Source organism: Hevea brasiliensis, chromosome 11 (assembly GCF_030052815.1).
Source record: "Hevea brasiliensis isolate MT/VB/25A 57/8 chromosome 11, ASM3005281v1, whole genome shotgun sequence".
Lineage (NCBI taxonomy): Eukaryota > Viridiplantae > Streptophyta > Magnoliopsida > Malpighiales > Euphorbiaceae > Hevea > Hevea brasiliensis.
The window spans coordinates 1466228-1491278 of record NC_079503.1 but is presented as its reverse complement, the minus strand read 5'-3'; the positions used below and the strand labels follow the sequence as shown (position 1 = coordinate 1491278).

The window sequence follows — 25051 nt, the reverse complement described above, 5'->3', positions numbered from 1 at the left end:
TAAAATCTAAAATCGAATCGAATCAAATTACCTTTAAAACTGAACTAATTGCTTAATTAATTTTTTTTTTATTATAATGGTAAATTACTCTCATTCTTAATGCTTTTTGTTAGCTTTAGTGTCTCTTTTAGGGTTGTTAGGAATGCCAATTTTTGTTGAAACATGAGAGTATTCCATATATTTTTTTTAATCATTTGAAGATTATGAGTTAAATTGTATAAATAATTTTATTTTTATTAATTTATTAAAATATTATACATTATGATATTTTCTTATATATTGATGTTTAAAGTATTTTAACTCATATTTTAATATTAGTAGAGGGATTATTATTGATGAAATTCAACTTCATTCTCAATATTCAGATAATTTCACCTTAATTATTAAATTAAAGTAAATTGACTGCAATTAATTTGCATCTGCCCAAAATAAAGCTGCTTTAAATTTAGTTGATGAATATAAACACAAGAATTAACAAAAAAAATTAGTTAAATTAAATTCTTCTAAAATTTTAATTTTTAAACAGTATTAAAGAATCTTTAAAATGTCCATACCTAAATTTTAAGAACAATGAAAGTATTAATAATTGAAAGCTACCACAAATATACGGTTTTCTGTCCTTTTTGACAAATCAAAATTATTTATTAGAATGATTTTCTATATTTAAAAAAAACTCAAAAATAATATAATTTTAGAAAAGGATATAGTTAAAAAGTTTTCAAGAAATAAATATTTAATTACTAAAAAGTTTTTTAACTTTTTCATAATTTTTAAAATAATTCATACTTTATTTTTCAATCATTCAGATAAAATTTTAAATTTATATATTAATTTTAATATACAGTCAGTTTTCAATTAATTGATTAATAAAATTTATTTACATGACACCAAATTTAACAATAATAATAATAATACCACAAAAAAAATTAATCCATTAATTGAGAACTTACTCTATGTTATAAAATATTATTTAATAATTTATTTAAGTAATTGAGAAAAATAAAAAATAAAATCTTTTTCAAAAATTGTGGTAAAAATTTTAATTTTTCTTTTGCAAAAATAGAGGGTGACTTTGACTTGTGAGAGGAGAACCAGCTGGCCTTCACAATTCACAGCCTTTAGAGGATAGCAGAGAAGCAATTTCTTCTGTATGCACTTCACTTGTGCCCATTCCCATCCGAATAAGCTTTCCTCTGCTTCTTTCTGTCTCCCTTTCTTTTGGCCTTTTGCAGGCTTAGAAACACTGTTAAAAAAATATTTTCTTTTATGCTTACAATCCATTTGAAAACAAGAATGGACGAGCCCAAGAACTAGAAGATCCAAAAACTCGTTTAAGTATCAGCAATCTTTACCGTTCTTGGGTTGTTGTTCAAGTTTGTGATCTCTTTTTCTGTCCTTTTTGTTTGAACCCACAAGCACCACAAGGCAGGCTGGCCAGGGGACTAACATATGTGATATCTGTCTCTTTAATGTGTTTTTTGAACTCACAAACAAACAAACAATGAAGCTTGTGCTTCTTCTTCTCCTTCTTCTCTATATACCCTCTTGGAACTTTCGCTTCTTTCTTGTATATGCTGTACCTTTACATGACCCTTTTGTTTCCTCTCCAGCTTCCTCTCCTTCTTCTACAGTTTCTGCTTCTATGGCTGCCTTCTCTCCAGGTACTCTACTTGAGCTTTCTCGTTTGTGCTCATTTCAGTTCTCTTAACAAAATCTCCCATTTTCCCCCTTAAAAATGGTTTTTAAAGCTGGTTAGAAGTTATCTGCAAATTCATTCAAAATTAAGAAATGGTAAATAATTTATTGGTTGATATGATTTACAATTCTTTCTGCGATTTCATCAAAATGTTACCTTTCTCGTCTCTTGACTAGGTTTTGACAGAATCTCAAGATTTTGTTTTTATGATTTTTTTTTCCATTTTCTCAAAGATTAAGCTTAAGCATTGCAAGCTTGCTTTTGTATGTAACTCATTATCAGGAATCCAATCGCAACTGGGAACGGAGGAGGATCACCACAAGATGAAGTTAGACAAGAAAATAGCCATATTACTTACTGTTGCTTGTGGCATTCTGGCTATAATCGTCCTTGTCTCGTTGTTTGGTTGTTGCATTTATTATTGGAAGTTCTGTCATAGAAAGGAAAATGCCCAGCTTTCAGGTGCCCTCTTTTGCATTTATACTCATTTCTGTTTTTTACTTCAAATTTGTGGTCTGATCTAGTGCTATTGCCTAATTTCTTTGTTTTTTCTTTTCTTTCTGTTCTGTGGGTTCTAAACGTGAAGATGTTGAGAAAGGGGTATCAGTAACGCCATTCTTGGGTAAATTTAGTTCATTGAGGATGGTTAGTAACAGGGGATCAGTTTCATTGATTGACTATAAGCTACTAGAGAAGAGCACTAAAAATTTTGGAGATGACAATTTATTAGGCAAGGGTGGATTTGGACATGTTTATAAAGCATTATTGGAAGATAACAAGCAAGTTGCAGTGAAGAAACTAGACTGTGCAGCTGAAAATGCCAGGAGAGAATTTGAGGTACCGTATATATTGGAGGTTTGCTCGCCCTTTCTTTTTGTTGGTTACCTCCATTATTTTTTACTTCAATCTTTCGCTTGTAATTGCAGAATGAGGTGGATTTGTTAAGCAAAATTCATCATCCAAATATCATTTCTCTTGTGGGTTATAGTGTTCATGAGGACACGGGGTTTATTGTCTACGAATTGATGCAAAATAGGTCCCTTGAAGATCTATTGCATGGTGATACTTTCTTCTCATATTTTTCTTTTTTATTGGAAATTGTGCTAAAAAAAGAAATTCATAGTTTTGTTTATTTGGATTTTGTTTATGTTATAGGACCTCATGGATCTTCATTAAGTTGGTATATCCGGTTGAAGATTGCTCTCGACACAGCAAGGTGAGGTTGTTTTGTATATCAACACCTTTGGATTGCTATTTTTGTTTCTTATAGTATTTCTTTATGTCCAATTGTGTATCAGAGGATTAGAATATCTGCATGAATTCTGCAAACCAGCAGTGATCCATAGAGATCTGAAATCTTCTAATATACTTTTGGACTCCAACTTCAATGCCAAGGTAAAAGAGTACGCTATTATATTGTCTTCCATGCTTATCTATCTACAATACTCTCATGTGATTAAACTATTCCTACCCCATTCTCATGCCAAGGAAAAAGTTCACTAACCTCCTCTTCTCTCTTTTTTGTCTGGTTTCAGCTATCGGATTTTGGTCTTGCCGTAGCTGATAGCTCCCAGAACAGGAGCAAACTCAAGCTTTCCGGCACCGTGGGTTATGTAGCCCCAGAGTATTTGTTGGATGGTATGCTAACTGAATTGTTATATGCTTAATTCTGACTTTAGGAGAATTTTTTCATTAATCATTTTCATTTTGTTAGACAGTGGTATTTATAATTTATATGGTTACTTAAGTATCAGAGAGAAAATATTTCCCTTGCTGAAGTGGATGTAACATAATTTAATGACTTGCAATATTTTATGTGATGTGATGATATTGATAACTATATAATTAGTATTCTCCCAGACAAAGCTGTCTTCAATCCACATGTACTGCACTGCTAGCATCTGCAATAATTGTCTTAATCCTAACAACCTTATATGCCCAAAAACCAGATGTAAAATTCAATAATGCTCTTTCTTAAGGGTAAAAGAAAAATGATTTCTTTTTTCAACTGCATTAGGTGAGTTAACAGAGAAGAGTGATGTTTATGCTTTTGGAGTTGTGCTTTTGGAGCTTCTACTGAGGAGAAGGCCTGTGGAAAAACTGGCACCAGATCATTGCCAATCTATTGTAACATGGGTATGTCTTCTGATCCATTATGATCCTCTTTGGGATTGGGAGGGATCCAATATTTAATGCTTTAGCTTATTTTAAATGCAGGCCATGCCTCAGCTCACTAACAGAGCCTCACTTCCAAACATCGTGGATCCTGTGATAAAAGATACTGTAGATGAGAAGTACTTATTCCAGGTTTGTTAACTATAAGTTATTATTAACATATAAAGTTGGGATTTATTTTTATCAACAATAAACTCTTTTGGATTGTGGTAGTCAGGTTGGTTGGTTAGACTTTGCCTAGGTAATAAAGAATTGATGTGGTAATTGGGTTTTGCTCAAGGTGATTCAATCTTTGTGTGCAGGTTGCAGCAGTGGCAGTGCTGTGTGTGCAACCAGAACCATCATATCGGCCACTCATAACAGATGTTGTACACTCTCTGGTCCCACTCATTCCTGTTGAACTTGGAGGGACGCTAAGAGTTACAACACAGGCTGCACCGCCTGCAGGGCGGCAGAGTAGTGGCTAAACAAGAAGATAACTTTTCTGATGTTGATGCATCATTTTCTTTTTTCAGTTTTTTGTTAGATAAATGCATAGTTCAATGCCATTGAACTTGGTTATGTGCATATTAATGTTCTTGCTGGGAAATTTATAACTCCATCAATTTCGGTGGAGAATGGGTCTTTCTAGTTGGACTGAAGAATAGTGGAATTTTTTGCACATTTGTAAATTGAAGCAATTGTACCTAGTTAATATAGAATTCTCAAGAGAACATTTGTTTGCTTTTCCCAAAAAATAGGGGAAAAAAAGATCTTGTATGCACTCAAGATCTTATATAACAGGTTTTTACATCCAGTGGATCATGAATCTTTTTGGGCGTCAGGATCTCAGAATAATTTGCAGGGTCTTCTCCAGAATATGATTCTTTCTTTTCTCCTTGCCATAGGCCTTAAATGGGAGTTTTAGAAGCATGGAATGAAGGGTTAATAAATAAAAAGAAATTAATTGACTTCACCTTATTTTTTTTTATTTTTTTTAAGCAAAAGGTTAATGGAGGTAAAACCTTTAAAATCTTTAATGTAAGCTTAACCTTCACCCTTTAATCCTCAAGTCAGAGGTTGAGAAAAACAAGCTTAACTTCCATCAGGTCATCAACTTTCATTTACATTCTACAATAACTCATAAATGAGGTTGAAGAGTTAACCCTCCATTCTCATTCCATCATTCAATTTCCTCTAATCAACTACCACCTAATACCTTAATTGTGTGGTGAGGACTAAGTAAACCCTTTCTTTGTCAATTTTTAAAGCAAAACTCGTAAAGAAAAACTGCTACACGATGCATATTCTAAGCAAAGTTACAACATTAAGATCATTCTATAACTATACTAATTAGTAAATTATCTTTTCAGGAATAAGAACAATGGGTCTTCGTCCATGCTATCAACTGTTTGAACTTCTCACACAGAATTAAGCCCCTTAGCCTAAGCATGGCAAAGACAACTCAATCATCCAAATGTTAAAAGAGACTGGAATATGATTACTAATCTCACATAAAATTCTCCCATTACAGGGATTTCTGATGGTGGACTTAAACATTTATTACAAAATTTAAAGTCATATTAGCTCAGTAAAACATTGAACTCACCAAAACTTTCCAAGGTTTGCTTCTAATATGAGCAACTCATGCTTCTATCATTTCAACTGACATTGTGATATGAATCAACAATTGCATCTGCAAGGTATTCACATTTGGCCAAATTCAATCCAGCCAGGGAAATCCTTCCATCCTTTGTCATGTAAACATGCCACTTATTGGTCATATTCTCGCTCTGATCAGGAAAAAAAAAAGAGTAATACAAAAAAATCAGGTGTATAGGAAGACACTCTTAACTGTTTCACAAACAAATATTTGAAATGATTCTAGATGTGTCAGACCAGTCACACTGTCACAGTTTTAGAACTTATGATCTCCAAACAATCAGGGAAGTTGATATGCAAACACAATATGGAAATCAGAGGTTATCCTAGATATAACCAATTCATTAATGAATTGATGATTGAGGAAGTATACTACCTATACTGTGGTAGAAAATTGGGAGGAAAGGAAAAGGATTTTGTGAAGGAAAGATCCTTGACATCTGCTTGGTAAAGGGGAATCACAACTCATGGAGGTTTGCAGTGTTATATTATTTCCCATTGGCCATTTGGGCCCACCGATTCCAGCAACACAATTTTAAAAATTCAACTCAAACAAAGGGACCAACATTTATTTCCTCTCACCTCTTTCTTCTTATTACTTCTACTGGTTGGTTTCCTTTGTATTTTTACTGAACATAGTGATAATATTGCATGAAAGAAGAGGAAGCTTTTCCAATAGTTTTGAAACCACAACAAAATTGTATGGGGTCTTAGAAGACAAAAAAAATTGCATCAGATGGCACAGGGAAAATAGTCAAAATTTACTATCACAGAAACCCCTACAGCCAGGATGAAGGACTGGAAAACAAGAGATCAAGACTCCTTGATGAGCATATAGTGTGGAATTTGAAATAAAACTTACCTGAGCTTTGTTCAATCCTGTGAAGGAGAACATGCCAATCTGCTTTAATATAAAAGACCAATCCTTCCCACTCTTATCTTTTGCAGAAAGACTATCAAATAATTTCTGTCTAACACCTTTTATCCTTCCAGCCATCATGTCCATCTCTGCTTTCCATTCATCGAAGAGAGTTGGATCCCCAACAACATTGGCAACAATCCTAGCCCCATGTACAGGAGGATTTGAGTACATTGGTCGTGCAAGCCTTTTCAGCTGGCTCTTAACCCTGAAAGTTTCAAAGGAAAAACAAGAGAATTTAAGCAGGTACTTCGATGTAAGAGAAATGCTATCTGAAACTTAACCTAGAAGTTAACAAGCATATCATAGCAAATCGGCCCATGGACCTTGCTGCGGCATCTACTGATGAGCAGATGACATTGATTGCCCCAATTCTTTCTGCATATAGACCCAAGTTTTTACTGTATGACTGAGCTACCAGAAGCTCCATTCCACGTGCAGCAAACAACCTCACTGATGCTGCATCTGCATCAAGGCTTCCACTAGCAAATCCCTAAAGAATATTAAAGCATTAAGATTAAATACTAATTCCAAACAATTTTGAAAAGTGATGTTACAAAGTCAAACCACCACTCACACATGCACATCACACATTTCCAGTCCATCATGATGCAGTAGCTAAAAATAATAATTTATACCTGGTATGCAACATCAAAAAATGGAATGTGGTTCTTCTCTTGAATGACATCGGCAATTTTTTCCCACTGTTCAGGGGTTGGATCTATACCAGTTGGGTTGTGAGCACAGCCATGAAGCAAAATAAATGATCCTTCAGGGGCTGCCTGAATGAAAAATCAATGCATATATTAGAGACATGATTTAATCTGAAACTGAGATTATTAACAAACAACTAAGAAAAAAAAAAGACAAAAACAGAAAAGTTGCATATCATTAATTGCCTAATTACTAAATTGACATTGCAGAAATTTGGTCTATCATCTAGAATTCTTTTAACTTTTCTTTTCCTACCTTTTCTTCTTTCACATCTATGAGTTCCTATACCAAGCATCAGTGGTGTATTCTTTACATGGCTCCTTCAAGATTCACTTCCTCCAATGAGGGGGACAGTAAAATATTTCTTAAAGGAATGAATAAATGAAAAAGTAATGAACAATCTACCAACATTATGTTCATTTAGCATTGGCAAGGCAATTCCAATAGATCAATATGGTACGGGTCAGAAGCATTCAAGTTTGACATTAGTGGTTGAGAGTTAACCTTTAGGTCTGCTATCATTCCCTCAAAATCCAACCCAACTGTTTTGGGATCATAGTATCTGTACTCAGACCAAGGGACTCTAGCATCATTGAAAATATTCTTGTGATTACCTACAAAATAATTAGATTGGCCATGAGAAGTTGGTATCCTGAGGAAATAGTATAAAAATTTACAAGGGAGAAATGTTACATACCCCAAGTTGGAGATGATATCAGGACTTTTGCCCCTGGAAAATATCGCTCAATGAGAGCCGCAGCTAAACGAAGAGAACCAGTGCCTGAAAGACCTTGGACTGTTGCAACCTGGATTTTTTTTTTTTTTTTTGACAAAAAGTTGGGAATGAACTATCAACACAAGTGAATTTTTTTTAAAAGATGCAAAATCCTTTCTTTTCACATACTCTTTGTTGCTTTATCACTGTGTTGTCTGCTCCAAGTAATAACTCTGCAGTCACCTTATTGAATGCAGCCAAACCTTCTATGGGAAGATACTAGATAAGACAATCAATATAAAGCAAGTTAAATCAAGTAAGGAGGGCAAATCAGATCATTCAGACACTTGAGTTCATTAAAGTACCTCTTTATATTCACCCCTCTCGAGCATAAGATTCTCAGCCTGGAGAAACAAAAACAGTTTCAATAAAATTAATCTGACTTAATTTAGTCATCAACGAAACCAATAATCATTTCTGTCCATAACATTGGAAAAACCAGGTTATCATTCAAGAAACATTACTACTTACTAAATGGAACAAAAAGGGAATCTGACCTTCTTAACAACATTAAGAACATAAGGCTGTAGCTCTTCAGTTCGGTAGGCCCCAACTCCAAGATTGAGTTTCTTTTCATCATTGTCTGCTTTAAAAGCTTCAGAAACTCCAAGAATTGGATCAGGGGGGGCCATTGTTATACCCTCAAAACGAGAAACATTGACTGCAACAGCCATAGATATCCTGCCTGAAGACTGCAAATGCAAAATTACAAATTCAGATCCCTAAAATAAAACAGATCAAGTTCACACTTCACATCTTACTGATCCAAGCTGCATGCTAATCCTCTATTAGACTAGAGCCAAGCATGAATAGAAAGCTATAGCCTTTTCAATAAAAGGCACCAAAAAGAGTTCATCCGGAACTCATGACTTTGGATACAATGAAAACAACAAATAAATCAATAAAACAACATACACTTGTAGCTGCCTACATAATCTGCATAGAACAAAATAAGGGCCCTAAAGTCAACGAATACCTTAGTGTTTATAAAGGGATTGGATTTCTCCTTGTGAAACCACGCAGTCAAATTGCCACTTCCAAGCCTCACCTTTCCCTGTACAGAAAGTAGAATAAGCAGTCATGAACGACGCCATAAACACCCATTTGGTTTCCAAAAGAAGAAAATTTGAGACTGTAATACTAACTTCAATTCACAATAAGGAATCAACTGAGGGAAAATCAAACCAGGCACTAATCTTCAAAAAATTAGTAAAAGAAAACGAATTAAAACTAACTAATAGTACCTTGAGAGTGTCATGCATAGAAAGCGAAGCAGAAGGAGAAGCGGAAGCTAAAGAAAGCATTGAAGAAGCCATATCCGAATCAAATTGACACAGTTGAGCTGAGAGCAATTAGATTTTGTATCCAAGTTTGGGTGATCTGTGAAAATTGGTGATTAGGATTGAGGAGTCAAGAAATGAAGAATGATATAAGGGAGTGAACTAATTTAACCTGAGAACGGTTGAAATTGAGATGGGATGAGACCGAGGAAATAAGAAGGTTCAGTGGGCGATGGCTCCAATGGGTTAAGTTCGTTAAAGTGAGGGCTTTGAATTTACGCTGCAGGTGGTGAAACCTCGAATAATGACTACTTCTAAGGGCAAATTAGTCATTTTACAGCGCAAAACATGTTGCGGTTAGTTGTTAATTTCTCAACGGTCAACAATATTGTTCCGTTTATTAGTGAACAATGGGCCTTCTTTTGGCCTCGTCCTACAAGCCCAACCCATGAGGTTTCAACTCAAAAAAATGGAATCAATATTCAATAGAAACCCAGATTAATATATATATATATATATATATATATATATATATATATATATAATTTTTTTAAAAAAAATATTATTTTAGATTTTGTTAAAAAATAAAAAATTTTATTTAATTATTTTAAAATTTTTTAAAATTAAAACATGTTAAATTTAACTTTAAAATAATTTTTAACATCTGAACGTATTTTACTCTATAACAATTTTAATAAAGATTTCAAATAAATCCAGAATCTATTTAAGGAGTAGAATTATTCGCGCATAACTTTGTTTAAGAAGAAGTTTTTTAAGATTTTAAAATTATAAATTTATGTTGAAAATTTAAACATTTAAAAACCATACATAATAAGTCGTTCTCAAACACAAATTTATAGTTTCATAATATTAGTTTTTAAAAGTTTAAATTTTAAAACATTTATTTTTCAATTCATCAAATCAATAAGTCAATAAAACTTTTTTCTACAAAATTTCTAAAAAACTTTCAAAACCTTTCTCTTCCATTAAAATAATAAAAAATTATAAAATTCAGGGCGTTGAGCATGGTATTTTACAATGTTCACTCTCGTTTGTGCTGCTTCTCGAGCAGAAGCTGGTAGATCAGCAAGCAAAGGCAAGTTCTTCTAACCAATTTTCCTAATTCCATCTGCCCTGCCTTAGCTTTGTCTGCCAGTGAATAACATAGGAGAGGAAAGGAAAATAATTAGTGTAAAATTATTTATTTGTCCAGAGATATATAACTCATTTGCGAATAAGAAAAATTTATTATTTTAATTATTGAGTGAATTGGAATTGAAAGAAAGAGATGTATTTGATGGATCTAATAAAAGAAAATTGTATTGTTATTCTCAAATGCAGAACTATAAATATCAAGCATGGCACCAAGAAAAAGTCATTCATATATCCATTCACATTTGAACTGGAACTCATTAATAAAACTAATATATCCATTGTTTTGTTGCCTTGGACAGCCATCAACTACAAGCCATCATCAATTAATAACAGATTCAGATGTGTTAAGAAATGATTTTATGGGTGCAAACAGTAATAATTGCAGCATAAACGGTATAACTGTAAAAGGATGAAGAGTCTTCCCAGACTGATAGTACTGACGATGGTGATGATAATCTGTCCGAGGATCCAGATAAAAAATCATCTGTCCTGTAACAATTGTTCCTCCAGAACTGTATTATCCTGTTGAAGTTTCAAACCTTTAATACTTGTCACTCTCACCGCACAAAAGGGATGAGGAAATACTCCACATAGAATAACTGTAAAGGAGATGAATATTGGTAAGAATTTTGTCTTAGGTTTCTTATCATTGACAGCAAAAATGAGATGGGATCACTTGCCTTCCATATGAACATGTAAAATGAAGTAATAGAATACTTGCTGTTGAGATCAACAGACTGTGCCTGCCTCCACAAAATCCAAGCAATGGTGCTGTGCCCTACCATCTGCATTGAACAAATAAATCTTTACAAACGATAACATCTCTTTGAGTTGCCTGAGATTTTATGGTTCTGGATACGGTTCTAGTACCATAATCTCAACCATAAAAGGGTGAAAACAATCACACACTTGCATGCACAATTATTAATTGCTTATAGGAATACAATACATACTGTGACAAGCTTGATTGGTAGGAGGGAAGGAGAAAAAGTTCCTACTGCCACAGCAGCTCCATAGGCTAATAACAGCATGTTAACGCAAAGCCAAAAGACCTTGCAAATAAAAGTATTTAATTTAATAGATATCTTATTTCCTTCTCTTTTCTTCTTCCTGCAACAAGAAAATTCAAATGAATATGAGGTGTAATTAATTTGTTTACTTACTTTTTCTTGGCCAAGGCTGAGACTGAATGATTGAATCCCAAAATCTCTGTCCCCATCAACATCAGGGATGTCCTATTCAGATATCAGAAACAAATTAAAGTTCACTTCCAGTACAAGTTAAGCTTGCTTGCAGCAACAGTGGTTGAGGGGTTACTTTGAATAGTGCAATAACAGCAGAGAAGAAACACATGAAGGCAGTTGCAAACACCAACGATCTGCATATAACTATGGGTTTGCCAAGAACAAATTTCTGCATTTTTAGGCCCCTCATTAACAAATCAGTAAAAAGAAAAAAACAGGAGGAAATAGCTAGGTGTGGGCTCTTGAACACTATGCGTGATATGAAATGAAGAATCTGAGAATTACCTGGATGTGTACAAAGAAAGCAAGTTGAACAACCATTGCTCTCGCGATCAGGATACAACTTGCAGCAAGAAAAGCATGTTTCTTCCATCTCAAAAAGGGAAGCTATAATTACACATTCACGCACACAGTTTCTAAACTATGAGTTTGTAATGTTCATTAAATTTCCAAGTCTCTTAGCTATTTGCATTACACGATAAATCAGTATGGAGAATTAGTAGCTTACTTCAATGGAATACACACTTCCAAGAGCAAAACTTATGAGGAGGGCTGCAAGAAGTGGTGGGGATTGAAACATAATTCCCATAGCCAGACTCTGATGAATATATGAGATCTGCTGTAAATATGAACAGCTTCATGAAGAAATTAAATTAAGAGAAAAACTATACTCACCAGCAGTAAACATGCAGCCACGATTATGATACCCGTTTCTATTGAGAAATTGCCAGAAGCAAGTGGGAGATAGGGTTTATTTACCTAGGAGCGTGAGAAAGAAAACATCAAGGTGAAAAAACTATATTGTTGATGCGTCTAATGTACCAATAGGGGTGTTAAAAAAATCTACTAAATCAATTTAATTTAAAATTTAATTTTGGTTTAGTAATTTTAGTTTTCCTATCTCAGTTAGATTACACTAAGGTTTAACTGTAAGCCTTACTCTTTTATATTAACTTTAGATGAATTGACGAAACATATACAGAGAGTATCTCTTGATGCATGATGTTTGCGGATGATATAGTTTTGATGGATGAAACGTAAGAAGGAGTCAATAGAAAGTTAGAGTTTTAGAAAAATACTCTAGAGTCAAAAGGTTTTAAGTTAAGTAGAACGAAGACAGAATACATGTATTACAAGTTCACTAAAGGCCGAACTGGTGATAGGGAAAGAGTTAGTTTGGATAGAGTGATACTGTCCCAAAGTAATCACTTTAAATATCTCGGCTCAATCCTTCAAGTAGATGGGGGATGTGAGAAGGATGTTAGTCATAGGATTAAGATCATATGATTGAAATAGAGATGTGCCACGGGAGTTTTATGTGATCGCAATATTCCCAATAAGTTGAAAGGAAAATTTTACCATACAACCATATGACCAGCCATGTTATATGGTAATGAGTGTTAGGTACTAAAGGAATCGTATGTGTCTAAGATAAGAGTTGCCGAGATGAAAATGTTAAGGTGGATGAGTGATCATAATAGACTAGATAAAGTCCGTAATGAGAGTATTAGAGAAAAGATAGGAGTGGTGTAAATTGAGGATAAGTTGAGAGAAGGGAGATTGAGATGATTTGGTCATATGAAGTGCAGACATACGAAATTCCAGTTAGACAAGTAGAACACATTAAGTTAGAGGATAGAAAGAAAATGAATAAATCTAAACTAATTTGGAGGAGAGTAGTACAACATGACTTAGAAGCATTACATATTTTCGAAAATTTAACTCAAAATCATTTAGAGTGGAGAAAAAGAATCCATATAGCTGACCATAATATTTTGAGATAAAAGTTTAGTTAAGTTGAGTCATTCAGTTCAATTTAAAATTTTTAAAAAATCATTTTATTCAATTTGATTTAGTTCTTAAAGAAAATTTTCAATTAAACCAAACTAAAAAGAATCCATTTGATATTCCTCATAATTCAATTCAGTTTAATTTAAAATTCTAAAAAAGTATAAATATTGTGGTTGAACATTGCTGCTTACCTTGTCTATTTCAACATCAAACAATTGATTCAATCCCACCACGTAAATGTTCATTAACACTGATGGCACCAGTGCCTGAACAAGTTGTTAATTCTCATTAAAAAAGTAATTAAGACAAACCCTTTGATAAGGATAATAGCTAGTGTACATTCAATCAACCAAAACTTACTTTCAGTAGTCCCATAAAAAATCTGGGAGACAGATCAAGAATAGTTTCGACTGGAAGAAGGGAAACTGATGTTATTCCTATAATCTGATCAGAATTCAGAACACAAGCTAGTCAAGTGAATAAACTAATATCAGATAGCTGGTTAATTGATCTCTCTCAAGAAACAGAAGAGTTGAAATATAGAACTACTCACAGTGCCAATCACAGTATGAGGACGTGAAAACTGATACAAGGAATTTAAGTGCTTTATAATTGAACTCCACATAGAACTTGACCAACTATCACCATCCTTGAGATTTGATGCATGCTCATTATAATTATTTTCAAAAATGGCAGAAATACCATTCTTTCTGACTCCAAGTAGTTTACGTATTTCTCTCAGCACGTACCGCTTTTTCCAGTTTTTTTTGGCCGATCTTGAAGAACAAATGATGGGATTTTTGCATTGGTTTCCTTTAAGGATGTAATTTACTTGTTTTTCTAGCACAGCACTAACTGTTGTAGCATGTCCTGAAAAATATTTGATGACAGATACATTTAGCGTTCTTTGGTATAAATCACTTAAGTAATAAAACTCAATTGAATTTTTACATAATTAAAATTATTTTTTTAATAATTTTAAGGGTACATCTTTTTATATTAAATTTATGCATTCGATATAAATAATTATAAAGTGTTACTCAATAAAATTGAAGCCTAGTTATATGAAAAAGAGTTAAAATTCTTAAACTAACTCTATTATTGTCTTTAGTTATATATAGGGGTGAGTAAAAATTAATTATAATGAAAAATAAAATCAAACCGTTGTAATTTAATTTTTAGATTTTAGTTTGATTAATATTTTTTTAAGTAGTTTGATTTTCAATTTTTCATTAAAAATCAAATTGCCCAATTTGTCTAATTTAAGACTATTTTTTATTGATTTTATAAACTTTTATAGAATATAATATGTAATTTATAAAATTTATAATAGCTCAAAGATAAGATTATAAAAATTAAAAAGACTTAACAAAACAAATTCAAACAAATAAATTAAACCAAACTGAAAATTTTCAATTTGGTTCAATCTCTATTTCAATTTGATTAATATTATTTTTTTAGTTCTATTTTCTGTTATTTCATTTCAATTCAAAATTAATCCAACTGATTGCATAACTAATTAAATATCACAATTCAATCCTTGTAACCCCGCAAATCACCAAAAAAAAAAAAAAGAATCTGTTTAATATTAGTTTTTTACTATTGGAAAAAAAATATTATTTTAAACATACAAACTAATATTATTTTTACATTAACTTTGTTATAATATAATTATAAAACTTTTAAAATAATTAAATAATTTTTTCAAATGATTTGTAATAATATTTTTAATATATTTTTCAAAAATAATTTTAACTTAAATGCCAAACAGATTCAAAATGAAGAAATATAACTCCAGGCACATTTCTCTCCCTAATTTCTTTTTCTTTTCTATAGATAGAAATTTAAAAAAAAAAGAAAATGAAAATAGTTATATATAGGATTCGATATAAGTTTTCATTATTCAAAAATAAATTAATTCTGTTTCTGTTTAGAGTAATTCACATTCTATTTTTCTGTTTCTTTCTTGTATAAAAGAAGTACTTCTTTTCATTTAATGAGAATCTTGTTTTCTCAATTTTCTCACAATCTCAATATTGGAAGATTTTGATCTCAAATTCTAATGCCATTGGCAAAACTTGGAGAAAGCAACAAACAAATATGACATTGATAACATAAATCTATTCATATATAAGAACAAAAAATATATATAAATAAATTGTTAAAAAACATAAAAATTAAATTAATTAGTAAAATATTCATCCTAATTGCTAAAAATCATATAAAACTTGAATTAATCACTGGAGCAATGAGAAATGATACATTACATACCTCGTTCAAGGAGAAGAGAGATTGGAGGAGTAGTGAGGCTGAGGCTTGGACGTTGATAAAATTGAAGCATACTGTTCCTCTCTCTCTCTCTCTCTCTCTCTCTCTCTCTCTCTCTCTCTCTCTCTCTCTCAAGTCTCAATCAATCTGCAATTTGAATTTAAAGAATTGTTCTCTCAGAATCTGGAATTTATAATAGACTTATATTCTGCCAGCTGAGAAGAGACGTGATTTCTTTTCAACCCATTACGCGCGGCGTGTGTGTGATGGGCAAATAGGTAAATCACTATAAATTATTTAATTTATAAGTTATAAAAAATTTTATTTATTTTCCATATTAAAATTTATATTTAATTTAAATATATTGATTTTGAATTAAATTATATATCATTGAATTTATCTTTAATTTTATAATTTGTTTTGAGTTTGAATGTTTATTTAAGTGAATTAGGGATAGCTTTAAGTTTATTTGATAAAAGGAAAAAATTATCATTTTAAGCTTCTTTTTTTTTTGCCTAAGTCATTAACATATAAAAATGATTATATACAGGAACAATTATTTTCTCTTTTTATTTTGGCCCTCGTTTTAGGAAGTATTTATTTGCCTTTTCTTTTTAAATTTTAATTTAAATTTAAAATTTATTTCATCAATTATTAAAAAAATTATGGATTTTCCTACAATAAATTTGATAGAAAATTGAATATGGGTCGTAAATTCTAGTGTGTGACTATAAGCACAATTAATTTATTACTAAATTTGAGAAATAAATTTTAAGAATTATCCTCAAATTTTTAATGTTATAATAAAGAAATTTCTAAACTTTAAAATGTACCACATAATTTTTGAATTTTAAAATTTTATATAATAAAATTCTTTTAGTTCTCGATAATCCGTTCATAAGTAATACATTAATATAAATTTAAAGTGACAATTGTTACTAATGATTATCTAAAAAAAAGGAATTGACAAACAATTTTAAATAGTTTCGAGTAATTTCAAGGAGTGAGTAGGTGATTACAAATAACTACAGTAATATGTGTTCTAGAGTCTTTTAAATATTTATAAATAGAACTATAAAAGTCAAATAGGTTGCAGTGTGAAGACCTCTAATTACATCAAACAACAACTTAATCAGCTTCTAGCAGTTTTTTATTTTTATTTTATTAGTAATTTATTTTTCCAAAACTCATACATTTAATTTGCCTTACAATCTCTTTTCGATTAATTAAAGCGTCATTTCGATTTCTAATTTACTTGTCATTTTAATTTTGAAGTGAGATTGATAAAATTGTGTTTAATATAATCAGTTTTCACAATTGTTTGATCCAGAAGTCCGAACACAATTCTAAGTGATATACTCAATTTCTGACAAATTCACGTATTTTTTAAATTATTAACCAATCAAATTTTCAAGAAAACACAGTCTAATTAACTATTATATATCTAAAATTTCATTTTCTCATATAATTAACGTACGAAGAAAATTATAATTAATTTTGCACTATCACATAAAAAGGATAGAATTATCTATATCATTACAATTTTAAATTGTATAAACAATTGAGAATAAAAAAAAATTATCATGTAAAATTTTAAAATTAAAAGAATTTTATAAATTTATAGGCACGGCTACCATGCTGGAACGATTTAGTGCATGTGGTACGCTTGGCAGAGGATCGGATGAGTGGGCAAAATGAGCGTTAAATGAGCATCATACCCCTCAGCATGAATCTTCCATCTGGCTTCTGCTTTTAAATGTTCTATGCAATCTGATTTTTTTTTTATTGAAAATTTTGACAAATAATAATTATAAAATATAAAATTATTTTTATTTATTTAATTTTAACTAAAATTTAAATTTAAAACTGTATATTTTTCATAAATATTTTAATATTATTAAACTAAAAATCATTGATTAGTTTTTTTTGTTTTCGTCAAAGGCAAAATACACGTATACAGGACTTAAAAGAAATAAAAAAATTAGACGCCAAATTTTATCTGATATATTATAATTTTCTGTTTAAATACTAAAAAAAAAAAAAAACTGAAAACTTTTTCTAATAAATGTCAATAATAAGTTGATCCTCGAGTTGATCGGATCAAGAGGATTAGAATTGTATTTTCCACATCTTTAGGAATCAATTAAGTAAATATTATTATATAATGACTTGAATGCCCTTTTATGTGAAGAGAATATTTTTTGGAAATTAAAATTTAAAACTCAAAATTTATTTTGATTATGGAATAAGAAGGCTAATTATCAGATAAAAAAATCGATTATTTTATTTTTAAAAATGTGAGACTTATATTTTTTAATGAAAGATGTACGCGCATTAAATACACCTGATAATTTTAAAATTGTTGACACCTCTAATTGTTTTTATCTTATTGATTAAATGTTTTTAAATATCAACAAAAATTAGTTACTAAGTACCTACCCATGCCTGTCATACTTTCCTCATTTGCTGAAAATATTGCTTAAAGTGAAGAAATCATGTTTTACAATTTAATATCAATTGCCAATGAAATAGTTTAATGGTTTCCTTATCGATAAATTTATATTGTTATCCTTGAATTTTAGATATTGTAATAAAAATATTATTAAATTTAAAATTTTAATATAAAGCTTTCTGAAATTTATAATTTTATATAGTAAAATATTTTTAATTTTAAAAGGTTAATTTATAAGTAACACGCTGTTGTAAATAATTTAAAATGGTGATAACGTGAGCAATTGTTATTGCTTTCGAAGATAAATTCTTTCTAATTAGCTGTTATATAACTGAAATTCTTTTTATAATTGACATGTGAGAAAAATTATAATTAATTTTGCCATTTCATTAGGGGTGAGCAGATTTTGGTTCAAATAAAAAAATTGAATGGAACCGAATCAATTCGGTTCAATCGGTTCAGTTTTAAATTTTAATCAATTCGATTCGATTTTATATTATAAAAAATTCAGTTATTTCAGTTCGATTTTGAAAAGAAAAAATCGGTTAAATTAAAGATAACTAAATAGTAATTTTATATATTTAAATCGAATCAAATCGAACCGAAATGATTTTTGAATTGATTTATTTTTATGAGAAATTTATGAATTATATATATATATATATATATAAATTATTTAATTTCATTGATTAATGGTTATTAGGTTCAAATCAAAGTCAAAATTAGATCAAACAACTTGAAAATTAAGTCTAAATTAAAAAATCAATCAAAAATCAAAATTGATCAATTTGAACCAAACCAAACAGAAATGAAGAGGTTCGATTCGATTTGATTTTTCATCAATTTCGGTTCGGTTTCTAAAACATGTAATTCGATTTTTATAATTTAATTCGATTTTATTCAGTTCGATTCGGTTCGAATCTAATGCTAACCCCTAATTTTCATATAAAAAAGGAGAATTATCCATATTACCACCATTTTGGATTATATAAACTGGCCATTGAGAATTAAAAGAATTTTATTATAAAAAAATTTAAAATTTAATAGATTTTATATTATGTTTTTTAATTTAAAAATAATTCTGTTACAATTCTTAAAATTTAGAGACAACCACTGAAATTTATCCATTTCCTTAACTTGTATTCAAATGTTGTTGGTGTTGTTTAGTAAAAATATTTTGTAGCATTGTAGTCAAAAGGCATTAGATTTGGCATCTTAAAAAGAAATATGATACTATTAAATAATTACTAAATACTAAAACAAAAATGTTAATTTTAAAATGAAAATAAACTATTATAATCATAATTACTAATTAGAATAAATTGATAATATTTTATTACTAAGAATAAAGTTATATTAGAATTCTAATATACATTAAAGTTTATTAACAATAACATTAAGAACAAAACTTAATATATATTAAGAATAAATTTATTATTAGAATTTTAATTTATATTAAATTTTACTCTTAGTTATATATATTAATTTAAATTTCATATATGTTAACTTCATTTATAATTAGCTCTTAAAATTCTATTAGAGAATAAATAGTATGTTGCTTTTATACATGACTAAATTAGTGATATAAAATAGCTAATTATGTTTTAGTTACATATATGAAATCATTTTGGCATATATGAATTCAATCATATCTTATAATTATATTAATTATTATATATTAGCTTTTTATAATTTGTATATTGCATTGTATTATATGTTATTTTGATATAAAATTATTCATTATAATTCAACTAGAGATTAAATAGTACATGACATTTATAAATTGAAGCATATATTGTATTTATGAATTATTATATGGCTCTATATTTATCAACTGAACCATATCTTACATTTATATCAGCTAATAGTTATGCATACATTTGCTTCATTTAATTAGTACATTATACTATAATATGTGTTAGGTCTTTTATCAATTACTTTTTATAATTCAATTAGTACTTAAATTAATTTAATTAATAAATTTGTTTCATTTAGTTAGTATATTGCATTGTAAATGAGTTGACTATTTGAAATTCAGTTCGATAAAAACTTATAAACTTATCGAGTTTGAACTTATTGATATTCAATTCGTTTTCTAATTGAATCAAGCTCGTGCTTGGCTCAATTTGTTTACATCCTGCAACTACATATTTCATCAAACTACTTCTTATAAGATTATTAGCACTTAAATCAATTATATGAAACATATTATAATTAAATATTTTACGTATACATTAACTCCATATAATTAATATACTGTACTATAATATGTGCTAAATATTCAATTAATTGCTTTTTATGATTCAATTAGTACTTAAATCAATTATGGAACATGTTATAATTCAATATGCTATATATACCTTACATGATTAGTACATAGTATGATAGATTTTTCATAAATATACTTTTTTACGATTGAATTAGTACTTAAATCAATTATAAAATATATTATAATTAAATGTGCTATGTATACCTTAACTCCATATGATTAATTAGTAAATAGCACTATAATATATGCTACATCTTTCATCAATTGCTCTTTATAAAATTATTGGCGTTTAAATTGATTATTAAACATAATAATTAAATATGCTACGTAAAACTTAACTCCATATGATTAGTATGTAACACCACAATATGTACTAGATATTTCATCAATTGCTCCTTATAATTAAATTAGATTATCTGTTAATAATTTTTAAATTCAATCATATAATTATTCAATTGCTCCATATTCAATAAATTTTAAATTTAAAAAATAAAATAAGAAAAAATAACTATTAAAAAAGTAATTTATTGTATTTTAATTAAAAAAATTGAAAATATTAGTTTTTTGAAAAATTGTTTAATTAAAAAATAAAACGAATCAAATATTTCATTTTTATTTTTTTATTGTTAATCTTATTTATTTTTTTTATTAGAAAAATTTAATTGGCTTACTTTGATTAAATAATTTAATAAGTTTCATTGAGATGGAGATATGTCAAATGATTCATTTTTAAAATATTTTCACCGTAAAACATTTAAATTAGTCGAAATATTCGTCTATAGATGAAATATTCAAAAAATTTCGATTTAACATTGAATATCAAATTTTAAAACATGTTATGATTTACTAATGTTTTAAAATTAAATATTATTTTGTCATCATGGTTGCAATTTTTAAGAAATTATTTGAATTATATTAATTATAAATTTGAGGAGAATAATAATAATAATATTATTATTATTTAAATTTATTTAATTTATTTATTAAGTCAAGAATAAATTGCAATTTTATTAAAAAAAATTACTATAAATTATAATAAAATAACATATTTGTGTAAGAAATTGTTATTTTATTATTAAAATATTATTATTTGATTAAAAAAGGAGAAAAAAAAAAAAGTATGAGCACCCAATTCAGCATCCTTTTTTCTGCTCTCCCCACGTTCTTTCTTCTCCAACCAGATTATCACCGACTGAAAGACCTCAGCTCACCGGCAATCCCTGGCAACCTCAGCAGCCACCAGATAGTGGCTGAGTGCGTAGGCGACGAGAAGAGGCTCCTGTTTTCTGTTCAGCAGTGCGCATGAGAAGCAACGACTTTCAAGCGTCTTTCCAACGTCATCCAGTGGCCATCTCCAGCGAGTCAGGTGGCAATGGTTTCTTCCTGGTGTTAGCTTTCATCCCTGAACTTATGAAGAAATCTAGAAACTCGTGAAGCAAAAGTTGAGAAATTGAATTTAGAGCATTGATTAAAACCCACTTTTAAAGTTATAATTATAATTTCCTTCATTTTTAATATATTAATAAATGTTTAAAAATTATAATTTATAAAATGTCAATAATATTTCCATTTGATCTGATTAAGAAGAAAAAAAATTACAATTAATTTTATAGATCTCTTCAAAATTAATTTTATTCATGAAAAGTTTTCAAAACTCTCAAAGTCCTGTGTTTTATCATTCACTTTTATTTTATTTATTATTTTTCAAAAATATTAATTTATTAATAATAATTCGATTGGATCTGTCTCAATGGGGGCATAGGCCTGGGCTGGAGCTTTATTTTCCACAATGGATTACCAAGAATACCCAATGAGAGAAGTTCATGATGGGCCTCAAAATGATTATAGCTTTTGGATCCAACTTCAATTTTCCCAAGAACAGGGATAAGAAATTTCCAACCAAAGTATACGAGAAATCTGTTCTGTTGACGAGAAAATTATGAGTTTCATGACTATTTAAGAAACTTCAATGAAATTTTGAAAACGAAATTTCATTAATAGAAATGTCACTTTCCTTACAAAACTGTATGGAGAGAGACATCAACTTGAATGAATACAACAAAACGACGCGGATTTGGGAAAATAAAAAATGGAAAAAGAATCAGCTCCATGCGTAGCGTAGGCACTTGAAATTTTTAATCTCTATCTCAGCAGCCAGCACATGGCCTGAAAATGACAATTGTAGTTTCCTAATGAATTGTAGCCGAACATGTTACTATCACTGTACACTTATTTAACTGCTTAATTCGTTTTCAAGCTATTCAACCACTTGAATTCCTTAATTTCTCCCTTCCGTCAAGCTTGCTCTATAGGTCTCCAGGCATGTGCTGCAGGACTGGGCATAAGTCCTAACTAGGCAAGTTCGTGAATTCAGCTCTGTTACTAATTATAAAATCAAGCGTTTATTATTATGTTAAAAATTTAAATTGTTAGTAGAAATATAATTCCAACGTCTTATAGAGATCAGGGCAGGATGTTAAATCATGAAATTATCCCTCACTTAGTATTAATACAGTCTAATTTCGATTTAAACTCTTAATGGTTAACCCTAGTCAATGTTAAGCGGAGGGAAATTATAGGGTGGTATACGTAAAAGAACATGGTGAGATGCACATGGAGATGGGAAAATCCTTTTCATGAGAAAGACAATGATGAAGGATGAGTTAATGGTCTGCATCTGCCAACAAAATTCAAAGAAACAGGCTGTGCAAATCCCATAGACTGCGGAGGACACTTGCATTTTCAATCACATCAACTTCTGTTCTTCTGCCCAATTCCTTTCTTGCTTAACAATGAAACCGCGTCAAGACTATTATTTTATATTTAATTTAAAACCTTGATTACCTTCAATATTAAATCCCTTCCTTTGACTAATCCTGTTGGAAACCATAACCACAAATATACATAAATGGGATGTGATTCATGAGATATGGAAACTTCACTCAAGAAAATGATTTTATTTAATTCTCCTATCTTTATATATTGAATGATTTAATTTCTACGGCATGAATTTAATTGAATCTAGGTTGGATCCCTCTATATGTAATTAGCGTGTTCATTTGGTTGTGTAGTTAAGAATATTTACAAAATACTTCTCTTTCTAAATAAATTGCACTAAATTACTCTTTAATTTTTTCCTTATTATTGAGAATAACAATAAATAAATAGGAGTAAAATTGAAAAAAAAAAATTAATACTTTTTAATTTTTTCAAAAGACAAATAAAGTGAAATAATTTCATTTTCTTTTAATATAATTTTTTTTTATCAAAGATAAAACATACATACATGTGAATCAGTGACGAAAATTAATCATTATTAAAATTATAACAATTGTAATAATTAAAAACATAAATAATATTCATATTACCCTTATATGTAATATACTTTTCATTATGATTCATTAATAAGAGCATGTGAAAACTAGATTGTATAAGCAATTTTAGCACTCAATCTATCCTAGAAAGATATATTTATATATATATATATATATATATATATATATATATATATATATATATATAAAATAAAAATAATAATTTTTTTTCTAATATAATCTATTCATATTAATCCATTAAAAATTAAACAATTTATACTACTTAATTTATTATTTAAATTAATAGATTTTATTTTTTTTAATACATATCAAATAGGAGTATATTAATAAATAAATTATTATTTAAAAAAATACCTATAACTTGGGATAGATGAAAAAGGAAAGGGGTAATGCTACATGACCCAGCTATATTTGTCTCATTTGTCCCACCTCTCTTTCTCTATATATATCATTTAACCCTAAAAATTTAAATACTAAAATTCAAAAACTTTAAATCCTTAAAATTTAAATTAATTTTAAAAATTTAAACCCTAAACCCTTACATTCTAAATTCAAATATTCTAAATCCAAAAATTCTAAACTCTAGACCGTAAAATTCTATACCCTAAAACCTAAAAATCTCAACCCTTTTAAGTTCTAAAATTTTAAACTTTAAATTATAAACTTTAAATTCTAAATACTAAATATTAAACCTTAATTTTAAAACCCTAAATCTAAACAGTTAAATCTAAACCTAAATTAAAAAATAAAAAGGTGGGATAAAGTTGAGACCTGTATAGTTAGATTATTTAGCAGTTTCCAAAGGAAAGTATGCCCACTTTCATGGGATAGTGGCAATATTATTTAAGAAATAATATTTATTTTTTTAATAATTATTAAGTAATTAAAATTATATTTTAATTAATTTAAAAATAATTTTGAGAGAACTTTAAAAAATAAAATAGAAAAGTGTAGGAGTATGAAGTAAATATCGCACGCTGTCATTTAATTTTATGATTATTTTTCATAAAAATTATTAGATTTTAATTTCTTTTATAAAATTCATTGAATTGCAATTTGATGTCATAAAAGTTACTATAACAGAAAATTAAAGATTTTAAATTAATTTATTGACTAATCAATTATTTTACAAGTAAAATTATTTTATTTTATTAATTTAAAAAAAAATTACATAAAACAAATCCTACTATTCTATTGCGGTTAAATTTCTCTCCTTTTTTATTTCTTATTCACCAATAATTATTAGTTAAATAATTTTATGCATAAAATAATTATCAAGTTAATAGGTTAATTTGAAAATATTTAATTTTTTTATCATAATGATTTTTATAAAATTA

The 25051-nt window shown here is 29.0% G+C and overlaps 3 protein-coding genes across 3 annotated transcripts; 1 reads left to right on the top strand and 2 right to left on the bottom strand.

Moving 5' to 3' along the window:
• The first annotated feature begins 1130 nt into the window (after window positions 1–1130).
• LOC110662941 (probable receptor-like protein kinase At1g80640) lies at window positions 1131–4681 on the top strand. Its single transcript, XM_058129586.1, has 10 exons — window positions 1131–1661; window positions 1979–2158; window positions 2283–2533; window positions 2623–2755; window positions 2852–2912; window positions 2995–3091; window positions 3232–3334; window positions 3714–3832; window positions 3914–4003; window positions 4174–4681. The coding sequence occupies exons 1-10, from the start codon at window positions 1502–1504 to the stop codon at window positions 4336–4338; spliced, it is 1359 nt and encodes a 452-aa protein (XP_057985569.1). The 5' UTR covers window positions 1131–1501; the 3' UTR covers window positions 4339–4681.
• Window positions 4682–5328: 647 nt separating this feature from the next.
• Window positions 5329–9489, bottom strand: LOC110662951 (aspartate aminotransferase, chloroplastic). The gene is made up of 11 exons (XM_021822127.2): window positions 9165–9489; window positions 8897–8974; window positions 8418–8612; window positions 8226–8264; window positions 8050–8139; window positions 7843–7951; window positions 7650–7759; window positions 7070–7213; window positions 6758–6924; window positions 6375–6639; window positions 5329–5643 (listed from the first exon to the last, which is right to left on the bottom strand). Exons 1-11 carry the CDS (start codon window positions 9234–9236, stop codon window positions 5512–5514), a joined length of 1401 nt encoding a protein of 466 aa, XP_021677819.2. The 5' UTR covers window positions 9237–9489; the 3' UTR covers window positions 5329–5511.
• A 734-nt stretch (window positions 9490–10223) lies between these two features.
• Window positions 10224–15779, bottom strand: LOC110662933 (homogentisate phytyltransferase 1, chloroplastic). Its single transcript, XM_058129448.1, has 12 exons — window positions 15662–15779; window positions 13944–14260; window positions 13751–13834; window positions 13582–13656; window positions 12275–12358; window positions 12108–12197; window positions 11885–11986; window positions 11673–11768; window positions 11519–11590; window positions 11309–11407; window positions 11036–11140; window positions 10224–10954 (listed from the first exon to the last, which is right to left on the bottom strand). Exons 1-12 carry the CDS (start codon window positions 15729–15731, stop codon window positions 10913–10915), a joined length of 1236 nt encoding a protein of 411 aa, XP_057985431.1. The 5' UTR covers window positions 15732–15779; the 3' UTR covers window positions 10224–10912.
• Window positions 15780–25051: the final 9272 nt, after the last annotated feature.

Coding starts and splice junctions, on each gene's coding strand:
- LOC110662941 (XM_058129586.1), top strand. CDS start 1,502: ATGAAGCTTGTGCTTCTTCTTCTCCTTCTTCTCTATATACCCTCTTGG. Junction 3,833..3,913: donor GCCAATCTATTGTAACATGG/GTATGTCTTCTG, acceptor TTTTAAATGCAG/GCCATGCCTCAGCTCACTAA. Junction 4,004..4,173: donor ATGAGAAGTACTTATTCCAG/GTTTGTTAACTA, acceptor CTTTGTGTGCAG/GTTGCAGCAGTGGCAGTGCT.
- LOC110662951 (XM_021822127.2), bottom strand. CDS start 9,236: ATGGCTTCTTCAATGCTTTCTTTAGCTTCCGCTTCTCCTTCTGCTTCG. Junction 8,265..8,417: donor TTCTTAATGTTGTTAAGAAG/GTCAGATTCCCT, acceptor TTGTTTCTCCAG/GCTGAGAATCTTATGCTCGA. Junction 5,644..6,374: donor CAGGATTGAACAAAGCTCAG/GTAAGTTTTATT, acceptor TTTCCTGATCAG/AGCGAGAATATGACCAATAA.
- LOC110662933 (XM_058129448.1), bottom strand. CDS start 15,731: ATGCTTCAATTTTATCAACGTCCAAGCCTCAGCCTCACTACTCCTCCA. Junction 13,657..13,750: donor TTTTTATGGGACTACTGAAA/GTAAGTTTTGGT, acceptor CAACTTGTTCAG/GCACTGGTGCCATCAGTGTT. Junction 11,408..11,518: donor TCAGCCTTGGCCAAGAAAAA/GTAAGTAAACAA, acceptor TTTATTTGCAAG/GTCTTTTGGCTTTGCGTTAA.